The sequence below is a fragment of the Chlorocebus sabaeus genome, chromosome 8 (genome assembly GCF_047675955.1).
Source record: "Chlorocebus sabaeus isolate Y175 chromosome 8, mChlSab1.0.hap1, whole genome shotgun sequence".
NCBI lineage: Eukaryota > Metazoa > Chordata > Mammalia > Primates > Cercopithecidae > Chlorocebus > Chlorocebus sabaeus.
Genome location: NC_132911.1, coordinates 54,563,080 through 54,588,214, shown reverse-complemented (window position 1 = coordinate 54,588,214; position 25,135 = coordinate 54,563,080). Strand labels below are relative to the sequence as shown.

Sequence of the window (25,135 nt, the reverse complement as noted above, 5' to 3'; positions counted from 1 at the left end):
TGTGGTTTTGATTTGATTTCTCTAATGATTAGTGTGTTGAGCATTTTTTCATGTTTTCTTGGCCTTTTGTGTATATTTTTTGGAGAAGTGTCCATTCAAGTTTTTTAGACAGTTTTTAATTGGGAAAGGTTTTTTTTGTTGTTGTTGTTGTTGTTGTTGTTAAATGTAGGAGTTCTTTATATATTCTGAATATTAAGTTCTTGTCAGATATATGATTTACAAATATTTTATGTCATTCCATAGGTTGCCTTTTCACTCTGTTGACTTGCGTCCTTTGATTCACAGCGGTTTTTCATTTTAATTTAGTACAATTTATCTATCTGTTCAGTTGTTGCCTGTGATTTGGTATTCCATCCAAAAATTCCTTGCTAATCTGATGGTATGAAGCTTTTCTCTGTTTTCTTGTATGAGTTTAGTGTTCTTTTTAGGTCTTATTAGATCTTTAATCATCCATTTTGAGTTAGTTTTTTATATGGTATGATGGAATGATCCAGTTTAATTTTTTCACATACAGATACCCAGTTTTCCCAACACCATTTGTTGAAAAGACTGTATTTCCTAATTGAATGGTCTTTAAAATCTTTTTTAGAATCCTTTACTGAGCTCACTGTTCTCTTCATCACATTTACAATGTGACGCCTGTCTTTATATCAGTACCACATTGTTTTGACTGTGGATTTGTAATAAGTTTTGGAATCAGGAGGTATAATGCCTCTGACTTTGTTCCTGGTTTTCAATATAACTTTTGCTCTCTGGTGTCTCTTGCAATTCCATATAAATTTTAGAATGGAGTTTTCTATTTCTCAGAAAAACACCATCACAATTTTGAGAGATCACACCAACTCTAAATTACAATGGGTAGTTCTGATATATTAATAAAAATTGTCTCCCAATCCATGAATATAGGATGTCTTCTCATTTACTTGTACTTTCTTTAATTTCAGAAATATTTTGAAGTTTTCTGTGTAAAAATCTTTTGCCTCCTTCATTAAATTTAATCCTAAATATTTTATTTTTATGCCATTTTAAATAAAATTTCTTTTATTTTTAGGTAGTTTATTGTTAGTGTACAGAAATTCAACTGATTTTTATGTGTCAATTTGCAATCTGGCAACTTTGCTAAATTTATTAGTTCCAACTTTGCTTTAGGGACTCTTTAGGGATTTCTACATATAAGGTAAAGTAGTCTCTGTTATTTTTATTCCAAAATGGTATTTCATTTTACCACAGTTTGCTTTTTCATTCATATGTTGAAGGACATCTTTCTTGGTTTCAGTTTCTGTTGGTTATGAATAAAGCTGCTATGAACATTCCTGTATATGTTTTGGTGTGGACATTTTTGTATTTATCTTGGATAAATACTTATGAGTGTGCATGTGGCATTGTATGCTAAGACAATATGTAACTTGGTAACAAACTGTCAAACTCCCTTCCACAGTGACTGTGCCATTTTGCATTTCTAGCTGCAGTGAATGAGCTTCTGCTGCTCTGTATCTTCACCAGCATTTGGTATGCTTGATTTTTTGAATTGTAGTCATTCTAATAAGGTTGTAGTAATATCTTGCTGTTTCCTATTTAGTATTATTTCCTATGTAGTATTACACATAGATGAAAATTCTTAATTTATATAGATGATAAGTATATCACAAAGATATTAGCTTATAAAATTGAAGCAATGGTATCAAAACACACTCTGATAGGAACAAGGGTGTCTCCACAAAAAAAAAAAAAAAAAAAAAAAAAAAAAAAACTATGTGATTTTTAAACAATGCCTTGCTTAGGATGTTTCTACCAGGGCTAACACCTGGACATTTATACTGTGGCACTGATGTCTTAGCCATTCTTCCGTCACAGAACATAATCTCATACTGACATTTCACTCTTATTTCTTAGGATTAAAGTTCATTACTAAGAGTATTAAATTTCGCTAAACTTTGTTGCTTTGTTAACATTCTATTTTGCAGAGGACTTAATGCGGGAATATATATTCCTTCCATTCATTTTTGTTGTTCTATACAAGGACCTGTTTCCCAATTGTCCTGGAATGTTCCATCATATAAGAATGTTTTTGTGATGCTGGGCAGCCCAGAATGCGAAATGACTTCCATTACGTGACATACCAGAGAAGGTTTCCATGATAAGGATAATTATTTGTTTATTTATTTATTGAGACAGAATCTCTCTCACACCCAGGCTGGAATGCAGTGGCGCCATCTTGGCTCACTGCAACCTCTGCCTCCGAGTTCAAGCTATTTTCTTTCCTCAGCTGAGGAGTAGCTGGGATTATAGACATGCACCATCGTGCCTGCCTAATTTTTGTATTTTTAGAAGAGACAGGTGTTGCGGTAAGTCAGGGACCCTGAACGGAGGGACCGGCTGAAGCCATGGCAGAACATAAATTGTGACGATTTCATGGACATTTATTCGTTCCCCAAATTAATACTTTTATAGTTTCTTAATGCCTGTCTTTACTGCAATCTCTGAACATAAATTGTGAAGATTTCATGGACATTTATCACTTCCACAGTCAATATTCTTATAATTTTCTATGCCTGTCTTTACTTTAATCTCTGAATCCTGTCATCTTTGTAAGTAGAGGATGTATGTCGCCTCAGGATCCTGTGATGATTGTGTTATCTGCACAAATTGTTTGTAGAGCATGTGTGTTTGACCAATATGAAATCTGGGCACCCAAAAGAAAAAGGATGGCTGTGATTTTCAGGGAACAAGGGAGATAACCATTAGGCCTGACTGCCCACGGGGCCTGACAGGACAGAGTCATATTTATCTTCTTACAAAAGCGAATAGGAGAAATATCACTGAATTCTTTTTCTCAGCAAGGAACAGCCCTGAGAAAGAGAATGCATTCCCAGGGGGAAGTCTCTACAATGACCACTCTGGGAGTGTCTGTCTTATATGTTTGTAGATAAGGGATAAAATAAACCCCCTGTCTTATATGTTTGTAGATAAGGGATAAAATAAACCCCAGTCTCATGTAGTGCCTCCAGGCTTATTAGGATTAGGAAATTCCTGCCTAGTAAATTTTAGTCAGACTGGTTGTCTGCTCTCAAACCATGTCTCCTGATAAGATGTTATCAATGACAATGAGTGCCCAGTGGGACATGAAACTTCATCAGCAATTTTAATTTTTCCCTGGTCCTGTGATCTCACTCTGTCCCCATTAGCCTTGTGATATTTTATTGTCCTTGAAGCATTTAATCTCTGTGACCCACACCCTATTCTCACCCATAATAAAAACTTGCTGGTTTTGCCACTCGGGGATCATCACGGAACCTGCCAACATGTGATGTCTTCCCCGGACAACCAGCTTTAAAATTTCTCTCTTTTGTACTCTTTTTTTTTTTTTTTTGAGACGGAGTCTCACTCTGTCCCCCTGGCTGGAGCGCAGTGTCATGATCTCGGCTCACTGCAAGCTCCACCTCCCGGGTTCCTGCCATTCTCCTGCCTCAGCCTCCCGAGTAGCTGGGACTACAGGCGCCCACCACCGTGCCCAGCTAATTTTTTATATTTTTAGTAGAGACGGGGTTTTATCGTGGTCTCGATCTCCTGACCTTGTGATCTGCCCGCCTCGGCCTCCCACAGTGCTGGGACTCTCTTTTGTACTCTTTCTCTTTATTTATCAGACCGGCCGACACTTAGGGAAAATAGAAAAGAACGTATGCTGAAATATTGGGAGTTGGTTCCCCCAATAGACAGGGTTTCACCCTGTTGGCCAGGCTGATTTCAAACTCCTAGCCTGAAGTGATCCACCCATCTTGGCCTCCTAAAGTGCTGGGATTACAGGCTGGAGCCACTGGGCCCGGTCAATAAGGAGGCTTTTAATCTAAGGTCTGAATGATGTGAATCTAAACCATGAAGAGATTAGGGGAGAAAAATGCAGGAAAAGAAAACAACAAAGACAAAGGCCCTAATTTGAATGTGAGCCCCAACAAAAGTGGGGGAGTGGGGGCTGGCACATGGTGGGTTAGAGGGAGTGAGGAACTAGATGAATTTTGAATATTGGAGTTGCTGAAGCCCAGATATGCACTCATTTTTTTCTATGCTGGGAAGCCTCTGGAAGGTTTTCAGGATGCCTGGCAGAACCTGACAGCAGTATGGAACTCCGACCATGGTGGGAGTGGACATGCAGCAGGGGAACAGGGAGCGCCATCATGAGACCACTGGGTCTCCTTAGAACCCAAGAAAACGTGAGGAGAGAAAAATGAATCATGTCAATTGCTGAAAACTGTCCTTCTAAAGTAGAGGAATAAACAATCTGACAAACAATAGTAGATAATGCCTTGCCAGGAGCTCTGCACTGCAAGTAACATAGGAATTCCTACAGGGATTAGAAAAACAACATAAGTCTGAAGCTCAGATCCACACAAGCAAAAGAGAACTCCAGTGAAATAATAAATGAAAGTAAATAAATTATCTTGCTTTTCTCATTCTTGATTGTCAGCTTAGCTCTTTGTTTAAAATAATAATACTAACAATATGTGGGGTGACTAAAGAGTATGGATAAGTAAAATAAATGATAGTAACGTCATAAGAGATGGGAGGGAGGAACTGGGAACATTCTGTTAAAAGGTACCTGCACTACACATGAAGAAGCAGCACAATGCTATCTGAAAATGCATACAGATTGTTTAAAACACACAATGGAAACTAAAACAAACACTAATTGTTTTCAATAGCATAATTGATACAATAAGGGAAGGATGTAATGGGCTTAATCAAATGTTTAATATAAACCATGGAAGTTAAAAAAGAGTGAGGGAGGGGACAGAAAAAAGAACCAATGTAATAAATAGAGAAAAGTTACAAACATGGTGGATATTAATTCAGTTTTATCACTAACTTTATATTTGAATGGTATAAATATAGCAACCAAAAGACAGATTATCTAGGGACTATAAAAGAACCAACTCTAATTTCTACAAGAAACCCATTTTAAATGAAGACTCTTATAGGCTTAAGGTAAAAGGATGGAGAAAAATATACTTTGCTAACATTAATCAAGATAGCTGGAGGAAATATATTAATTACGGACAAAGAGGACTTAGAGCAAGGAGAATTACCAAAGCTAAGGAGGGGAATTAAATAACGATTAAGTGAGGAATTAAGTAAGATAAAGCAGTAGAATCTCAAAGAAGACATAGCAATATTAAACAGTCTAACAACAGCATGTTACTATATATGTGGCAAAAACACTGATAGAACCAAAAAGAAAAATATACATATCTTATAATTATAGCCTACAATGGCACTTTTTTCAAAAACTGATAGTTCAAGCAGGTAACAATTGGCTAAAAATATAGTTGGACTGAACAGTACTATTGTTATAATAGACTTTTATAGAATATACCATTTACAAGTAGCAAAACATAAACTTTTTTCAAGCTTATAAGGAAATTTTATAAAAGCAGATTATATTCTATGCCAGAAAAAAATTTTAACTTAAATTTTTGAAAAAAAAAATTATTATACAAATATGTTCCCAGATAATGAATAATTTAAAACAAAAATCAGTAAAATAAAGAGACCTCAAAAGTCCCCAGATGTTTGGAGGTTAATCAGTACCCTTCTATACAGCATGTGAGCCATTAAGAAGTCTGAAGAGAATTTAAAAATATTTTGAACTCAATAAAAGTAAAAATACATCTTACCAATATTTGTGACATTCAGGAAAAGAAGTACTTAAAGGTAAATTTATACCATTGAATGCGTGTATTAGTAAAGAAGGTTAAAATCAATGATCTAAGCGCTCACAATACAAAATTAGAAAAAGCAGCAATCAAAGTCTAAAGCAAAAAGAAAGCAAATAACAAAAATTACAGAGGAAAACAATGAAATGGAAAGCAGACGCACAAAACAACAGGGAAATATAATAAAACTTAATGCTTGTTTTTTGAAAAGATAAAGAAAATGAGAAATTGCTAGGAAACTCACCAAGAAATAAAGAGAGAAAGATACAAACTACAGTGTCAGAAATGAGAGATCATACTTATTGATCCCACGGATACCAAAAGGCTAATAGAGGAACACTGTGAACAACGCTGTGCCCACAGATTTGATAATTTACATGATCTGGGTAAATTTCCACAAGAATAAATGGATATTACAAAATAGTCTATATTTATTGAATATATTTAATGAATAAATAATAACATTACAAAAAGAAAGTACCAAATCTAGAGAGTTACCTTAGTAAATTCTATCACATATTTAATGAAGAAATAATATTAATCCTCCACTATTTTGTCTAGAACACAGAAGGAGAGGTAACAGTTTGTAACTCATTCTGTGGTAACATAATTAACCCAACACTCGGAAAAGTTTTTAAAAGTGTTACAGAAGGCCGGGCGCGGTGGCTCAAGCCTGTAATCCCAGCACTTTGGGAGGCCGAGACGGGTGGATCACGAGGTCAGGAGATCGAGACCATCCTGGCTAACCCGGTGAAACCCCGTCTCTACTAAAAAATACAAAAAACTAGCCGGGCGAGGTGGCGGGCGCCTGTAGTCCCAGCTACTCAGGAGGCTGAGGCAGGAGAATGGCGTAAACCCGGGAGGCGGAGCTTGCAGTGAGCTGAGATCCGGCCACTGCACTCCAGACAGGGCGACAGAGCAAGACTCCGTCTCAAAAAAAAAAAAAAAAAAAAACAGTGTTACAGAAAAAAAAAATAAGAGCAATATTTCTTATGAATATAGCTACAATGATTGTGAACAAAATATTAGCAAATCAAACTGAATAATGTATAAAAAGATTAATAGACCACACCTAATGAGATTTATTCCAGTTAAGCATGTATGAATCAAAGTTTGCAATCCAAACAAACCCACCATATCAAAAAGTCTACCAGAAACAAAACCAAAACAAAACATGAAAACTCTTAGAACTAATAAAGAAGTATAGCAAGGTTTCTACCTTGCGAGGGATAGACATTTAATATACATTGTGTTAACTGCTTTCTACTTACCAACAATAAACAATTTAAATTTGAAGTTAGAAAAACAATACTGTTTATAATAACACCAAATAATTGATGTACCTGCTTCCAAATTTAACAATATATCTACAGAATTATATGTGGAAAACTACAAAGCTCTGCTGATAGAGCAAAGACAATATAAATCAATAGATGTTCCATGTTCATGGATTTGAGGACTCAACATTGCTTAGATGCTGATTTTCTCAAACTGATCAATGAATTTAATGAAATTCCCATCAAAATCCAAAAAGTTATTTTGTAGATATTTTGAAGTGATTTTAAAATTTATATGAAACAGCAAAAGACTTTAAATTGCAACAGAATATTGGGAAAGAAAAAGTTAAAAGGCTCATGTTTCCCAATTTCAAGACTTACAATTAAGCTACAATAATTAAGGCAGCATGGTGTTGGCAAAATACACATGATCAATAGAAGAGAACAAGGAAACCAGAAATAGCTCCACAAAAATAAAATCAACTGATCAACAAAGAAGCAATGGCAATTCAATGGGAAATTGGTAAGATTTTGATAAATGTGCTGAAACTATTAGAAAGTCATACACACACAAAAAAATAAAAATTAAATTAGATATGTGTTACCCCTTTCACAAAAATGAACTCAAAATTAATAATAGACCTAAATTTAAAATGCAATACTATAAAAATTCTAAAAGAATGTAGAGTATAAAATAACCTTGAGCTTTACAAATAGTTTTTATGTCAATGTGTGACAATGTTGGCATGCATGCAGGGTAACAGGAACTTTCATTTACTACAGGGATATGTACAAAATGGTAGAGCCACTTTGGAAGACAGTTTGGCAGTTTCTTACAAAGCTAAAGATAGTCTCTCCATATAATTCAGCAATTGCCTTCTGAGCAAATTGGTTTCTAAAAATACGTCCACACAGAAACCTGCATGAAAATGTTATAGCACTTTATATAATAATTGACAAATAGTAGAAGCAAGTGTGATGCCCTTCAACAGGTGCACGAATAAACAAATTATACTGCATCCATATAAGGGGATATTCTTCAGTAACAAAAAGAAAAGAGCTTTCAAGCCAGGAACAAAGTCATAAAGCTTAAATGCACCTTGCTAAGTGAAAAAAGAAAAACTAAAAAGATTAGATTTTCTACAATTTTAATTACTTGGCATTCTGTTAAAGGAAAAACTAAAGAAACAGTGAAATGATCTACAGCTTCCTGAAGGCCATGGCCAGGATAGTAGGAACAGATGGATCCTAGAGGATATTTTAGGGCAGTGAAACTATTCTGTATGACATTGTAATGGTGGCTTCATACATGATACTGTGCAGGTGTCAAAACCCATTGAATTTACAATCAAAGAGCTAACTTTCGTGTGTCAAAATCTTAAAATAAAAACAACTTAGGAGGTTGAGAGATATGACAAAATGCAGAATGTGACAACAGAATCTTACTGTATTACAAATGTTTGAAGCTACTTCACTTAAGATCTATAAGTCAAAGGGGAAAGGGACTGAGCATAATTCTTCTACTCTACCTGATGAAATTGTTTCCCACTGTGGAATGGGTTATTCTGATACTGCTGTACATATATTCCAGATTTGAACAATTAAATAAATGAATAACAGATAATATAACCATGTGTTAGAATGAGATGAGCAAGGGGAGGAGGCTGTGGTGTTTCATGTGATAAGGATTGAGTTAGAAACAGCAGTATAAAGTCAGGAGTAGCTAATAATAGCTACATATAGCAATGTGTATGAATAGACACAAGCACACCTTGTTTCCTTGTGCTTGACTTAAATGACCTCTGCAGATACTGCATATTTCATATACTGATGGTTTGTAACAAGCCTGTGTGGAGAAAGTCTATCAGAGCATTTTTTTCCAACAGCATGTGCTCATTTTGTGCAGTTCGGTAATTTTTACAATACTTTGACTTTTTCAGTTAGTGAAACTACTTGAAAAACAGGTATTTTTTCAGATATTATTTAACAGTTATGATTTTAACAGATATTATTGTATCTGACATGATGACCTGTGATCAGTGTTTTTTGTTTGTTGGGTTTTGTTTGTTTGTTGGTTTATTTTTAAAGACAGAATTCCACTCTGTCACCCAGGCTAGAGCGTAGTGGTGTGATCTCAGCTCACTGTAATCTCCACCTCCCAGTCCAAGTGATCCTCCTCCTTCAGCCTTTCGATGATCGCTGATCTTAGATGTTGCTATTATAATTATTTACAGGGTGCCACAAACCACACATGCACAAGGCAGCAAACTTAATTGAGAAATGTTGTGTGTGTTCTATCTGTTCATTTCCCCAGTTCTCTCCCTGTCTGCAGGCCTTCCTATACCTTGAGACACTACTGAAATTAGACCAAGTAATAACCCTGTCGTGGCCTATAAGTGTTCAAGTGAAAGGAAAATTCACGCACCTCTCACTTTAAATCAAAACTTAGAACTTATTAAACTTAGTGAGGAAGGCATAGTGAAAGGCAAAATAAGGCAAAAGGTAGGCCTATTGAATAAGCAGTTAGCCAGGTTGTAAATTTAAAATAAAAACTATTGAAGGAAATTAGAAGTGCTACTCAAGTGAAGATGCAAGTGGTAAGAAAGTGAGACAGGCTTACTGCTGATATGGAGGAAGTTTCAGTTGTCTGGATAGATCTAACCAGCCACAACATCTGCTTAATCCAAAGCCTAATCCAGAGTAAGGCCCTAACGCTCTTCAATGCTATGAAATGTGAAAGAAATGAGAAAACGGCAGAAGAAAATTTGGAAACTAGCAGAGGTTGGTTCATGAAGTTTAAGGAAAGAAGGCATCTCCATGACATAAAAATGCCAGGTGAAGCAGTAAGTGTTGATAGGGAAGTTGCAGGAAGTTATTAAGAAATCTAGTGAAGATAAATGATGAAGGTGGCTACACCAAACAGCAAATTTTCACTGTAGACAAAATAACCTTCTGCTGGTTGCCTTCTAGAAATTTCATAGCTAGAGAGGAGAAGTCAATGTCTGTTTTCAATGCTTCAAAGAACTGACTGGCTCTATTATTAGGGGCTAATGCAGCTGGTGACTTTAAGTTGAAGCCAGTGTCTATGTACCATTTTGAAAATGCTAGTGACCTTAAGAATTAAACTAAATCAGGCCGGGCGCGGTGGCTCAAGCCTGTAATCCCAGCACTTTGGGAGGCCGAGACGGGCGGATCACGAGGTCAGGAGATCGAGACCATCCTGGTGAACACGGTGAAACCCCGTCTCTACTAAAAATACAAAAAACTAGCCGGGCGAGGTGGCGGGCGCCTGTAGTCCCAGCTACTCGGGAGGCTGAGGCAGGAGAATGGCGTAAACCCGGGAGGCGGAGCTTGCAGTGAGCTGAGATCCGGCCACTGCACTCCAGCCTGGGCGACAGAGCCAGACTCCGTCTCAAAAAAAAAAAAAAAAAAAAAAAAAAAAAAAAAAAAAAAGAATTAAACTAAATCTACTCCACCTGTACTCTAGGAATAGAATAACAAAAATAACAAAGCCTGGATGACAGGACATCTGTTTACAGCATAGTTTACTAAATATTTTAAGCTCACTGTTGAGACATACTGCTTAGAAAAAAAGATTCCATTCAAAAGGTTACTGCTCATTGACAATGCACCTGGTCACCCAAGAGCCCTAATGGAGATGTAAAATAAGATTAATGTTGTTCCATGCTTCCTAACACAATATCCATTCTGAAGCCCATGGATCAAGGAGTAATTTCAACTTTTGAGTTTTGTTATTTAGGAAATACATTTCACACGGTGATAGCTCCAAAAATAGTGATTCCTACGAGGGATCTGGGCCAGGTCGATTGAAAACCTGGACAGAATTCACACTCCAGATGCCATTAAAAAAACATTTCTCTTTTATGGGAGAGGCCAAAATATCAACATTAACAGGAGTTTGGAAAAAGTTTATTCTAACCTCCATGGAGGACCTTGAGGGCTTCAAGTTTTCAGCGTAGGAAACAACAACAAACAGTGGAAATAGCAAGAGAATTGGAATTAGAAGTAGAACCTGGGCTGGACGTGGCTCACGCCTACAATCCCAGCACTTTGGGAAGCCAAGGTGGGTGGATCACAAGGTTAGGAGTTCAAGACCAGCCTGGTCAACATGGAGAAATCCCATCTCTACTAAAAATATGAAATTTTGCTGGACGTAGTGGTGCGCACTTGTAGTCCCAGCTTCTTTGGAGTCTGAGGCAGGAGAATTGCTTGAACCTGGGAGGCGGTGCTTACAGTGAGCCAAGATCATGCCATTGCACTCCAGCCTGGTGACAGAGTGAGGCTTCATCTCAAAAAAAAAAAAAAAAAAAAAAAAAAAAAAGTGGAACCTGAAGACGCAACTGAGTTGCTGCCATGTCATGAAAACACATGAATACATGAGGAGCTGATTTGTATGGAAGAGCAAAGAAAGTGGCTTATTGAAAGGAAACTCTTCCTGATGAAGATGCTGTGAACATTCTTGAAATGACAACAAAGAATTTAGAATATTACGTAAACGTAGTTGATAAAGCAATAGCACGGTTTGAGAAAATTGACTCCAATATTGAAAGAAGTTCAAAAGGCTATTAAACAGCATCACATTACAGAAATTTTTTTAATGAAAGGAAGAGCCAATAGATGTGGCAAATTTCATTGTTGTTTTAGTTTAAGAAATTGCCCCAGCCACCCCAGCCTTCAGTAACCACTACTCCAATCAGTCAGCAGTCATCAACATTGAGGCAAAACTCTATCCCAGCAAAAATATTATGACTCACTGAGAGCTAAGATAATTGTTAGTTTCTTTAGCAATTAAGTATTTTTAATTAAGGTATGCACATTTTTAAGAAATAATCCTATTGCATGCATAATAGACTATAGTATAGTTTAAATATAACTTGTATATGCACTTCCATATAGATATTTTCATAAACCAAAATTTACAAGACTCACTTTAGTGAGATAGTCTCTTTTTTATCTTTTTATTTTTTATTTTGACTTCGATAGTTTTGGGGGTACAGCTGGCTTTTGGTTACATGAGTAAGTTATTTGGTGATGATTTCTGAGATTTTAGTACACCCATCATTGGAGCAGAGTACAATGTACCGAATATGTGGTCTTTTATTGCAGTACCTAGAACCAAACCCATGGTATCACCAAGGTATGCCTCTATGTGTATATGAACAGGCATGTAGACACACGTTTCCTTCCTAGCTGAGAAGGCCTAGAAAGCACCACTACTTTGCACACCTAGAACCCAGATTTTGATTTCTGGTACCATTCTCTATTAAAGGCAAGCAGAACTTCTAGGGGAAATGTCTGATTCTTAGACTGGCAGGAAATATGCAAGATCAGCCTGAAAAGTATGTTAGTGCTAGAAGCTGAGGAACTGCAAAGAACAAAACAAAACTAACAAACAAACAAAAAAACCCTACTATATTAGGGTATTTAAAAGTGACACTGAAGTCCACAGAAAGAGCTCCCAATACCAAAAACTGGAACCATTTGACCAGTAAAATATATAAGATAGTATTGGATTATATCCCAAAGTATAAAATAAATCTATGTGCATCCACAGTGATTTATCAAAATGATCAAATAATAAATTGAGAAAAATAGATAAATCTATGTTAACAGAATTCTAAATAATTTATGTAGATAGCCTGCCCTCACGCAGTAAAGCACAATTTTCAACTGCATAATTGGCATTGTGCACAGCGACATACTTCTTGAAAACATAGTCTGGACAGAAAAAAAATACATTTACAATGAAGAATTCTGAAAACCTCTATCTCAGACAGGTAATCAATGTTATTATCTATGGTAGTAAGTCATACTGGTAGTTTTCTCTTAGTATGATGTGATAAGAATGGCAATTTCACTCTGTGGTCTTCCTCTGGAAAACCACATAAACCCAGTATGGTCACACACACACACACACACACACACACACACACACAAATACACACACACACAAACACTCCAGAGAAATCTCAGCTGAATGACATTCTACAAAACAACCTGGCCAGTACTACTTAAAACTTTCAAAGTCATCAAAAACTCAAAAGCAAGAACCCTGAAGAGACATGACTACTAAATGCAATGTGTATTCTGATGGGATCCTATAAGAAGAAAAAAAAGCCATTAGGTAAAAACTAATGAAATCGGAATAAAGTACAAGCTTTTCTTGGTAGCAATATATTAACAGTAATTTCATAATATCAAAAGATATTAGTATTAGGGAAATATGTGTGATGAGTACGTTAGAATTCTTGGTACTATCTTTGCAATTTTCTGTCAATCTAAAACCAGAATACAGAACCCAGAAATAAAACAATATGCCCATAGCCATTTAACATTTGACAAAGTCGACAAAAATAAATAATTAAGAAAGGACTCCTTATTCAATAAATGGTGCTGGAATAGCTGGCTAGCCATATGCAGAAGAAAGAAACTGGACCCCTACCTTTCACTATATACAAAAATTAACTCAAGATGTATCCAAGAGTTAAATGCATGACATCGAACTCTTAAGTATCCTAGAAGAAAACCTAGAAAACACCATTTTGGACATCAGCTTTGTGAAAGAATTTATGACCAAGTCCTCAAAAATAATTCCAATGAAAACAAAAGTTGACAGTGAGATCTAATTAAACTAAACAGCTTCTACACAGCAAAAGAAAACATCAAAAGAGTATACATACAACCTACAGAATGGGATAAAATATTCACAAACTATGCATCCAACAGAAGACTGATATCCAGAGTCTTTAAAGAACTGGAACAATAGAACAAGTGAAAAACAAATAGCCCTATTAAAAAATGATCAAAAGACATGAACAGACACTTCTCAAAAGAGGATGGAGAATCAGCAAACAAACATATTTAAAAATGCTCATCATCACTGATCATCAAAGAAATGTAAATTAAAACCACATGAGATACCATCTCACACCATTCAGAATTCTGTTAATAAAGGCTGCAAAGAAAAGGGAATGCTTATACACTGTTGGTGGGAATGTAATTTAGTTCAGCCACTGTGGAAAGCAGTTTATAGGTTTCCCAAAAAGTTTTAAATAGAACTACCATTTGGCTCAGCATCCCCATTACCGGGTATATATCCAAAATGAAACAAATCATTTTACAGAAAAGGCACACGTATTCACATGTTCATTGCAGCACCACTCACAGTAGCAGAGTCATGGAATCAACCTAAGTACTCATCAATGGAGGATTAAAGAAAATGTGGTACATATACACCATGACATGTTATATGGCAGTAAAAAAGAAATAAATCATGTCTGTTGTAGCAACATGGATAAAGCTGGAAGCTATTATCCTAAGTGAAATAATACAGGAACAGAAAACCAAATACCACATGTTCTTTTATAAGTAGGAGCTAAACATCGGGTATTCATGGACAAAAAGATGGCAGCAGTAGACACTGAGGCAGGAGGGAAGGAGTGGTACAAGGTCTGAACAACTAATTGCTGAATAATATGCTCACTACCTGAGCAACAGATCTTTCATATCCCAAACCTCAGCAACATGCAGTATACCCAGGTAACAAACCTGCACATGTACCTCCACAATCTAAAATAAAAGTTGAAAAAGAAAAAAATATATATAATTATGGATAAAATGGGTGTATTTCATTTGGAGAAAAATACATGAAAATTCAAAATAAATATATATTTCAATATTTTATTTTAATTACCTCCTCTCTTATCATGAGTCAAATAAAATGCTCGAATGAAAAAATAAAAATAAAAACCAAAACCATTCGAATATAAACAGTTTGCTTAACAATCAGATTTAAAGAGAACAAAGTTTGATGGCTTACCAACATTTAATTTCAAAACATAGTACAAATTTACAAGAATCGAGAATGTAATACTGGTATATGTGAATAAGTTAATGGAACAGCATTAAGAATATGGAAATAAACTCTAACATTTAGGGCAATTCATTTTCAACAGAAGTGTCAAGGCAATATAATAGGAAAGAATAGTCTTCTCAATAAATGGGACACCTTACCTTACCATATACAAAAATTAACTCAAAATTGATCCTAGACATAAATATAAGAGTTAAAACTATAAAACCATTAGAATAAGAAATCACAGTAAGTCTGTATGGCCTTAGATTAGGAAAAGATTTATTAAGACACCAAAAGCACAACTGACAAAATTAAAATATTGATAAAGTAGACTTCATAACAGTCAAAACCTTTGAGTTTCAAAAAGCACCATTAAGTAATTGAAGAGATTAAGCCACAGACGAGGAAAAAATATTTGCGAATTGTGTATCTGACTTGTAGCCAGATTATGTAAACAAACTCTTAGAAATCAGTAAGAAGAAGTGAACCCAATTATTAAAGGTGATATAGGCATATATAACAAACATAAGAAAAGATGTTCAATATTTTTAGTCATTAGGAAAATGCAGAGTAATATCAAAATTTGATGCTACTTCATGGCAAGTATAGACATGTAAAATGCTTTTAGTTCATTTTCTTTTAATTGGTATTGTGTTTCTACTGGAAAACATATACAAGAAGTCTGGATATTTTTCTTGTATTATTCTTTTGATAATGGATGCTCCTTTTATTTCATGTAATATTTTATTTCTGAATTCCACTGGTTCAATGTCAAAATTATTGAATGTGCTGTCTCTCATATTCTTTATCTGCCATATTACCTTCTTGTTTGCTACTTTATCCCATTTTGATATGTTTCCCAACATTTTTGTAATCTAATTTTTAAAGATGGATATCAAAGTGTTAATATCCAAGAGTTCTTCTTTTTCTGCATGTTCCTTTTATATATAATGGTAGCGTTAATTCATTTACAAATTAGTTTTCACCATCGATCTGAAAATATTACAATATAAAATCCTTTTGCTAAATAAACCTTGCTTTGTCTGTTTCCTCAATTTTTTTTTTTCCAGTTTTAGCCTCTGCCTTTGATGTGGTTGATTTTCTTCAAATCTTAATGATCCTTTGGTATCACAAAATATTTCAGAGTGAGACACTGAAAAGCAAATTGACAGCGCTGGGTACAGGACTCATGGTTTATCCACTGGGTTTCACTGTGAGGTTTAGGGTGAACTCTGTTTGCACCAGGAGAGTCCAAATGTATTATTTGTGGATTATTTCTGTTAGATCAATTTCACTAAAAAAGAATCCTCTCACCTCTTCTCTGAGTGGCGAAACCGGCTGCCAATATTCTGAGAGCTGAAGGAAGGACAAACACAGAGCACTTACTGCCCAGAATGGATATCTCACTGTACTTACGACAGTGCCTGGGGCTGAATACTCAGAGCCTCTTGAACTCTAATTCGATTGCCCGTTCTTGACTACACCTCTTCAATCCTTCCTTTCAACACTCCCATCCACGATTCCTGTCTGAGGCCTGCAGCGGGGATGTTTGCTGAATGGTGACTTTGGCTATAGCCCCTTGGCCCTTTAGGTCCCCCCCTCCCCCATCTATCTGCTCTCTATTCTTTTTTTTTTTTTTTTTTTTTTTTTTTTTTTTTTTTTTTTTTTTTTTTTTTGAGATGGAGTCTGACTCTGTCGCCCAGGCTGAAGTGCAGCTGCCAGATCTCAGCTCACTGCCATTCTCCTGCCTCAGCCTCCGGAGTAGCTGGGACTACAGGCGCCCGCCACCTCGCCCGGCTAGTTTTTTGTACTTTTTAGTAGAGACGGGGTTTCACCGTGTTAGCCAGGATGGTCTCGATCTCCTGACCTCGCGATCCGCCTGTCTCGGCCTCCCAAAGTGCTGGGATTACAGGCTTGAGCCACCGTGCCCGGCTGCTCTCTATTCTTAAATAATATTGCCAACAACCCTTTCCCCTTACCTTCTATTCTCCTCCTCTTTTATCTTTACGATTTTTACGTTTAAAGAGTTATTCATTATCATACAGAAAGTATTTCAAAAGGGGAGAGAAGTAAAAACATTTTGCCTAATCTCACATCTCTGTATTCATTTGCTTAAAATTGTACATTTGCTCCTTGGGAAGCCCTTAAAATTGTCTTTTGATAGAGAATTTGGAGAGTCAGGAATCCAAAGAGTTCCCCTATTATTAATATCTTGCATCAACATGGTGCATTTGTGACCATTGCTGAGCCAGTGTAGATGCGTTGTCATCCAGGGAGGCCCATAGGTATCCCCATTAGAGGTTTCTCTTTGTGTGCTGCAGCTCTGTAGGCTCTAACAAATGTTTGTGTTATTTGACAATGAAAGAATTGAACATTTTACCTGAAAAAGACCTAAGCAATAATCTACTTCAAACTCTCAATCCTTCAGATGAGACAAACGAGGGCGAGAGAGAATGAGGCCCCTTATCAACATCACACAGTGGAAAAGTGTGACAAAACTTTTACCTTGCGTTAAAACCTCCATTGTCGTATGGTTTCTTCTTGGCTTTCAGTTTGATGAGCTGATTATTTTAAAATAAAATGTCAGCTGCGTGAAAATTATAGAATTTGTATAACATACATTCCTCATTCCAACCCCCTAGACAGGAGAGTGTCTGAGAAGATCCCTGCGGAATGTGTGAAGGGATTGCAGGCACACCCATGCCAGGTTTCTCCTCCCAATTTGACCTGGTTTAGGTGTGCCTGCTCGGGTGTATCCTGTTTTTAGACTCCTCTACAAGGAAATTGGCTGGGGCTTTACTAAGTAGTTGGTTTTTCAGGCCTTGTTTTGTCTCATTATTAGAATGTGCTAAGGTTTGAACATTTGTGTCCCTCCAAATTTTATATTGAAACTTGACCCCCGCAGTGGTAGTAGCACATGGTAGAGTCTTTTGGGAAGTTATTAAATCATGAAGGTTCCACTCTCATGCACAGAACTAATGTTCTCATAAAGGATCTTCAGAGAGTTACTTGGCCCTTCAAATATTTTCTGCCGTGTGAGGACCCACCCAGCTTTCATCTCTTCCAGAGGAGGCTGCAAAAAGATACCGTCTTTAAAGCAGAGAGCAGCCCTCAGTGGACTCCAAGCCTGCTGGTGCCTTAATCTTGGATCTCCCAGTCTCCATGACTGTGAGGGGGGGAAAAAAGCCTCTATTAGTTATAAGGTATCCAGTTGCAAGTATTTTGTTACAGCTGAAGGAATGGACTAGATGGAGCTTTGCAAAATCGGGTCTTTCAGTTCTCTAAGATGTTCAATTTCACTCAAAAAATAGACCACAAATAAAGATTTGATAAGAATCAGCGGTCAGTATAAACATGTATGTCATTAAAATGTCACCTGTGCTGTCTGGATGCATAACTTATACAGGGGGTGGACATGTGGGTCTAGCAAAAAAGGCATCATCCCTAAAAGTATTAATGAAAAGCTAAGTATGAAAATAAGGCAAGGATATTTTATTTCTTTTCAAAAGCAGACATAGTGTAGACAGTATTTCTGGCCTTTTTGTTCTTGCACTAAACATTTCCCAGAGCACTGAGAAATATTAAAAGTTAAATTACATTGTATATGGCTTTCCTTGGTGGAAGTTAATTCAGAGAAAAACTATCCAGTATGGTTAGAATTCTTAAGGAAGTATTAATCACTTAGAGCTCAAAACCTATTTCCAGATTGTAAACAATGTAATCGTCAGCAGTTAAGTAAAACGTGACTTGTACCTCATGATATTTTAACCTAAAATGATCTTTGTGCTCAACTCACATCTTAAATATGTTCGTTGGTGACACATAAAACCTCCCAGATTGTTGCAATATATAAATTTATACCTTTTCCGAGATGATTTGTTATAACTCTTGTATTGTTTTTGTCTGATTAATCTAAAGTAAAAAAGAATATGTTCTTACTCCAATGGAAATTTTAAATTAAGTTAGGCATATATCATAACAAGCAAAATGCTATTAACCAGGATTTTTGCATTAGGTTTTATCAGCATTTGTTTTCATTGTATGAAGGTGTCATTTTAAATTACATAGTTTTAGTTACTCACTCTGTTCTTTTAGAATTATGAATTTTTTTAGAGTTTAGTTCAAAATCATGACTTCAGAATTAGGTGTTAATTTTTGCAATTCAAATTACCTAACAAATTCTATTCGTGAAAATCATAGAAACAAAAAGCAAATGAACATACTTTTGTTGAAATCCATAAATCTCAAGTCTGAAAGCAGAAATGCTACTTTAAAAGGCAACCTCTGGAATCAGCTATTCATCCATCTTGCTTTGCCTAATGATGATCTACTCTTTCAAAAGTCTCGTTAGATTGAAATTTCAGTTATGCGAACTGATTATCTTGTTAGAACCAGGATGCTTTTTACTCAATGAATACTTTTCTGCTATAGTTAAATCTTATTTCCTATTATTTCTGGTGAAGAGAGGAAGATCACCATTGTTATATGTTAGAGACCATTGTAAATAAACATTGTGTTCATACTGCCTCTTTCTAATCGTTTTCTTAAATTTTTTGTATACTGAATTATTAAAATCAAAAGAAATGATGCCCACATACCCATAAGGTTGCAGTGATATAGAGTTATTTATATATTCTTTCTTATCACACAAAGTACTCAGCCTCAAAAAGTACTCAGTGTCAGTGCTTTTCACATAGATGGTATTCAGGTAAGTCCTTCTTTTTTTTTTTTTTTTTTTTTTTTTTTTAGCTCTGTCTGAGAGGCTGGAGTGTAGTGGCACAATCTCAGTTCACTGCAACTTCTGCCTCCTGGGTTCAAGCAAATCTGCTGCCTCAACCTCCTGAGTAGTTGGGATCACAGGCGTGCACCACCACGTCTGACTAATTTTTGTATTTTTAGTAGAGACAGGGTTTCACCATGTTGGCCAGGCTGGTCTGGAATCCTTGGTCTCAAGTGATTTGCCCTCTTGGGCCTCCCAAAGTGCTGGGATTACAGGCGTGAGCCACTGCGGCCAGCCACCCAGCCACTCAAACAATTCATTTTGTTGTTGTTGTTGTTGTTTAATTTTGTTTTGTTTGATTTTTTTCAGATGGAGTCTTGCTCTGTCACCCAGGCTAGAGTGCAGTGACATGACCTCAGCTCACTGCAACCTCCGCCTCCCGGGTTCAAGCAATTCTCTTGCCTCAGCCTCCTGATTAGCTGGGGTTACATGTGCATGTCACCACGCCCAGCTAATTGTTTTGTATTTTTCTTAGAGACGGGGTTTCACCATGTTGGCCAGGGTAGTCTTGAACTCCTGACCTCATGATCCACCCACCTCAGCCTCCCAAAGTGCTGGGATTATAGGCATGAGCCACCACACCTAGCCCAAATCATTCTTGATATGTGATCAGTTTACTTGTTAAGCAAAAGAAAAATACAGACGACAAGATATAGAGATGGCCATCAGCTTACTGTGTTTAGGGTTCAGTGGCAAAGAGAGTAGCATCAATGTTAACATCTGCAGTGGCAATAGATTGCTTTCCTTGATGGGTTTTGGTGTCTTGGAGGCACAACTCATAAGCTCTAAAACATGTTCACGTGGAAAATAAAAAGACACACTGCTAGGATGAACAAGGAATCCCCATTTTTCACACAGTCCTGCCAGTCTTGCCTTGCCACTCTTTACGATGTCAACTCCTCACTGGAATTGTTGGAGGAAGCATGGGATGCTGAGCAGCAGCATTGGCTCTGTCTGTGTGTGACCCCCCAGGACCCATCATGGGTCCTAAGCAGACCCTGTCCCACCTTGACACAGCAGTGCCCATGGAGGGGGAATAGGGAGAAGAGCAGCAGCATGTGAGCGGCGACATTTGGTGGCATCAAAATAATGTATGACCACTTAATTGCCAGGTATATGCTTGGAGTTTCACATATGGTATTCTCATTCATTTCCACAACATTTATTAATTGTTCATTTTTTTTGAATACATAATAGAGAGATAGAAAAGGCTAGTTCATTCTGTTGACCTTAAATTACCATGTTCATAAGTGGTTGAGCTACGATTTGCAGAGTTGTTTCTGAGCATTGAAGCCCTATGTATGCACTATGCTGCATGCCAAGCAGTGCTGGGCACTGGTTCTAGTTTCCTGTCATGAGGAAACTGTGAGATTCTCTTCTTTAACAATCTTCCAGCAAGAATGCAGTGGGTGATGTGAATGAAGCCAGGAATTCACTTATTATGCTCCCGTACTGGTCCCATGAGAAATATATACAGTAGATGTAAATGCTTCCGTGATCTAACTCTAGGCATTTGGTTACAGAATCCCATCCACACAAATCTACTGAGCACCCACTGCTCACAGCACCAGGTACTGTCCACTACCTGGACAATGTAAAATCCCCCTTCTATATAAATCAAACCTAATAACTCCAACACAAAACATTTACACTGTTGAAGCCTGTTTGACGGTAAAGCCGATCATAGGCTGAATGCACAATTTCTAACATCAAGGAATAGCGTAGGTGTATAAAATAAAAGTTACATATGCACAAACAACATGCTTCCATACCTGCCCAATTTGTTTCTGAATTTGGTGTTTTACAAGGAATCTGGCATATCAGCATGCTATTTGGAACAAGAAATGTGGTACATCAGCATGCTAGCTGAAAACCACCTACATTCTCTGAGCTTGTTATACCTTTTTCTGCCCTTGTAGGTTTATTATTAAACATTTAATTAATATCTCTGTTCTGCTGAGGTGTAAGTCTATTGGCTTAGCTAATAAGCAGTGAGGACAAAGCATCTAATAGCTGTTGGAAAGTCGATTATTAGATATAAATGAAAATATTAGTACTCATATTTCAAAGCTGGTAAAGTTAAGCCTCTCAGAAAAAAAAAATAAAATTTATTGTGAAGGACCACATATAATTTGCAATACAATCTCAAATTTCTTTCCTTTATAACAAAGTGAGCACCATTCAGAAGTGGAATTATTAGCGCGTTCTAATCTTTCATGCCGCACTAATCTGTTTAATCAAAGCTCCATCTCAGTTTGTCTAAGCATGCTGCCTGCCTCTGAAGGGCAAATTGCATTCCATCTAACAGCATGTGGTTTTAAAAGAGAATGCACTTGTTTTTACTCCCTGGGTAATGAGTTTAAAATCACTTTGTACTTTTGAAAAAAGAGTCAAGTTACAAGCAGCTTGGCTTATGTGACTATATTTAAAATTTACATAGGAATCTGCAAAATAGAAGGCTCTGTGCTGTGCTGGTTTCTCACTTGTTTACAAATTTGTTCTAAAATATTAGTTCTCTTTGCACATTTGTAGGAAACTTGGGACTTGAAATATGTATATTTTACATAAAGTTGAGAACAGAGTGGCAAGAGCATGTCTCAAATAAGATTTTAAGAAGACAAAAACAAGTGACAAATACTAAAAAACCTTGATTAGTTATTCCAAGTGTTCCTAATTAAAAACCCTCCTTCGTATCAGTTCTTGTGCAGTCGTGGCTTTTCACAGACACTTGAGGTTGCCTCTCTGAGATTTGAAATGTATCAACATAGTTTTCTCTAAATAGCTTTTAACAGAGGAGCAGTCTATTCAAAACCCAAATAAACTAGAGCTGTGACAAGCAAAAGGGCTACAGTATTCCTTATTTTCTTTCGCCTTTGAGTATAAACTTTTAAATACAATTTCTCCTCTACTGTTTCTCATAGGAGCTGATACAGAAATCAGTGAGGTTTTAGAATGATATTTAATCGACCATGACAGACATGTCCCAGAATGCCTATCACAGTCTTGTTCCTTTCTGTATTTTTTTAATGTCATTTCACCACCCCCAACAGAAGTTCCTTAACCTTTCAGCTTCTCTGAAAGTTGAATTTAGAAGCCACCTATAATGGAACCACTTAAGCCGGTTGCTAAAATCCACATCCCTGGGCCCACCCAAACTTGTTGAATTAGAATATGTAATTCCACGGCTTGGGGATCTGCACATTCACAAATCTAAGAAAACACCGCCATAAAACTGGATGACTGCTCTGTCTAGTGTTAAACCTGTCTGCCTTGAGGTTAAGATTCTCTCTCTCTCTCTCTCTCACACACACACACACAAACACACACACTTACACACACAGACAATACACACTTGCAGTCTTTATATGTCCTTCCATTTGTTCCTAGGTAATCTATCTGTGGGGGATTGGTTCCAGGAAGGACCCCAGAGGATACCAACATCCATGGATGCTCAAGTCCCTTATATAACAAGTTGTAGTATTTGCATACAAACTATGCACATCCTCCTGTATGCCTAAAATCATCTTTAGATAACCTGTAATATCTAATATAATGCAAATGCTATGTAATAGTTGTTATATTGTTTTGAATTATTTTTATTATTGATTGTTATTTCTTATTTCTTCCTCAAGTATTTTCTACAGTTGGTTGGTTGAATCTGCCGATGTGAAATCCCATGAATAGAGAGGGATGCCTGTACTGTGTGACATTCTACAGGCATAAATGAATTGTTTATAAGCTTTTAAACACTTACAGAGATTTAGAGATACATTTCACCTAATGGTGTATTTAGTGGACATTGACTGGTAGGGGTAGATAGAAAAACTGGAAAAACATAGAAAATGTTCATCTATGAACATTCAGAAAAAGTTCTTTAAGTAAGAACTTCAAAACACATTTCATCCTTGATAGGACTCATTAATCTATTTCTAATTAAAAAAAATTAAGAGAACATTTGAAAATTTGATATCAAACTGGATAAATGTCATATCTGCCTAATGAATGAAATGACAATCTTCAGCAATGCACTAAATTCTTATTTGCACATGGGGAAAATTATAACATTAGGAAAAAGTAAACTCACCACTTCTTCATGTCTACATTTTCTCACATTAATGCCATTTATCTGCAATGAAAAGAAAAGCATAGTTTCCTATGGCATATTGTAAACTGAGTTAATGTTTTGACCACACATATAATGATAAAATGTGTACCTGTAGAATTGCATCTCCAATAAAGAGTAGTCCCGAAAGTTCCGCTGTGAATGAAAAAGCACAGTTGATAACATATTGACTATTTTTGCTATCCAGATGAAAGGACTTTTAATTAAAGATAAAATTTACAAAAATAAAAATTAAATGTTTTATATGGTTAGCATCTTAAAAGATCCGTTTTTACAATATGATTCAGTCTAATTATTGAAGCACATGCAAACATATTTACTTTTACTATTGCAGACCTAACGGTTGCTAAAAATGAGCTGCTCTTCTAAGGGTAGGAGACCACATTTTCTCATACTTTTAAGATTATTAGGTCTCTGTGAAAAAGTTTAAGACATAGACATTTAATCCGTCATCTATGGAATTGGCTCCAAGTTCATTTTTAAACATTATATTGTTTTACTAATTTCAGTTCTTGCAATATCTGCTTTATATCTCCATTAGTTTTCCTACAGTGTCTTATGAATGGTTAGCTGAGTAAAATTGCAAATTAGAACTGAAAAACAGATACTTAAAATTGTCTTTACTCAACGGGACTTGTTATCATTACTTTTGTATCTTTGTTGGTTTAATGAAACAACTGAAAAGCCGTGCAGTAGGGACTGCACGTAGGGACTCATACCTGCTTTCATGGGTTCCTATCTTTCATCCTTGTTCCCCTTCTGTGAGAGAAGCCCTCCCCCATAAGAGGATAAAGGGAAAGGACCCAGGAAGCGAACTCAGCCACTAATGCCTGAAGGTGGGGAAGCTGAAGCCAGTCAATCACATCATAATTTATGATTCTTAAATATCATGTCACACTTCAAAAACAATGTCTTAAAGAAATGGCTGGTACACAATTCTCTAAACACGTTACCTCTTTGTTCCTTGGAGATTTTTGAAACGACAACCGGAATGTTATGTTCTGCTCCTCCCTGAAAGGAGAAAATCATATACTGTACTTTTTAATCTACAAAAAAAATGCTGCTTTTAGCTAAGAAACGATACAGGTTCTGAACGGAATGTTAAGTGGATACCGGGCAGAATTTAAATAAACTTGTGAAATTTCTCCACTAAGGAGATAGTGCTCCCCATGAAAATCATCTACCTGTTTAGAATTTTGCTGAGACATCCAATAATAACAACTGGCTTTGAAAGTTTTCATTTATCAGCAAATATTGATTATGTATTTAGTAGGTATTCTCTTCAATGTGTAACAATGCTGTCCAATAGAAATTCTTACTTAAGATTCCAAACACCAGATAATTATATATTACTGGTATCCTGCTAAGTTA

General features: G+C 36.4%; 1 protein-coding gene across 4 annotated transcripts in view; it reads right to left on the bottom strand.

Annotated features, from left to right (window-relative positions):
- SNTG1 (syntrophin gamma 1) overlaps positions 1-25,135 on the bottom strand; it is a 906,932-nt gene that overhangs the window by 314,435 nt on the left and 567,362 nt on the right. For all 4 annotated transcript variants that reach the window (XM_008000591.3, XM_073018076.1, XM_073018075.1 and 1 more), the window contains 3 exons: positions 24,718-24,775; positions 23,856-23,899; positions 23,726-23,767 (listed from right to left, as the gene is read on the bottom strand). In XM_008000591.3, the coding sequence (XP_007998782.3) occupies positions 23,726-23,767; positions 23,856-23,899; positions 24,718-24,775 (144 nt within the window). The remainder of the gene's footprint in view (positions 1-23,725; positions 23,768-23,855; positions 23,900-24,717; positions 24,776-25,135) is intronic.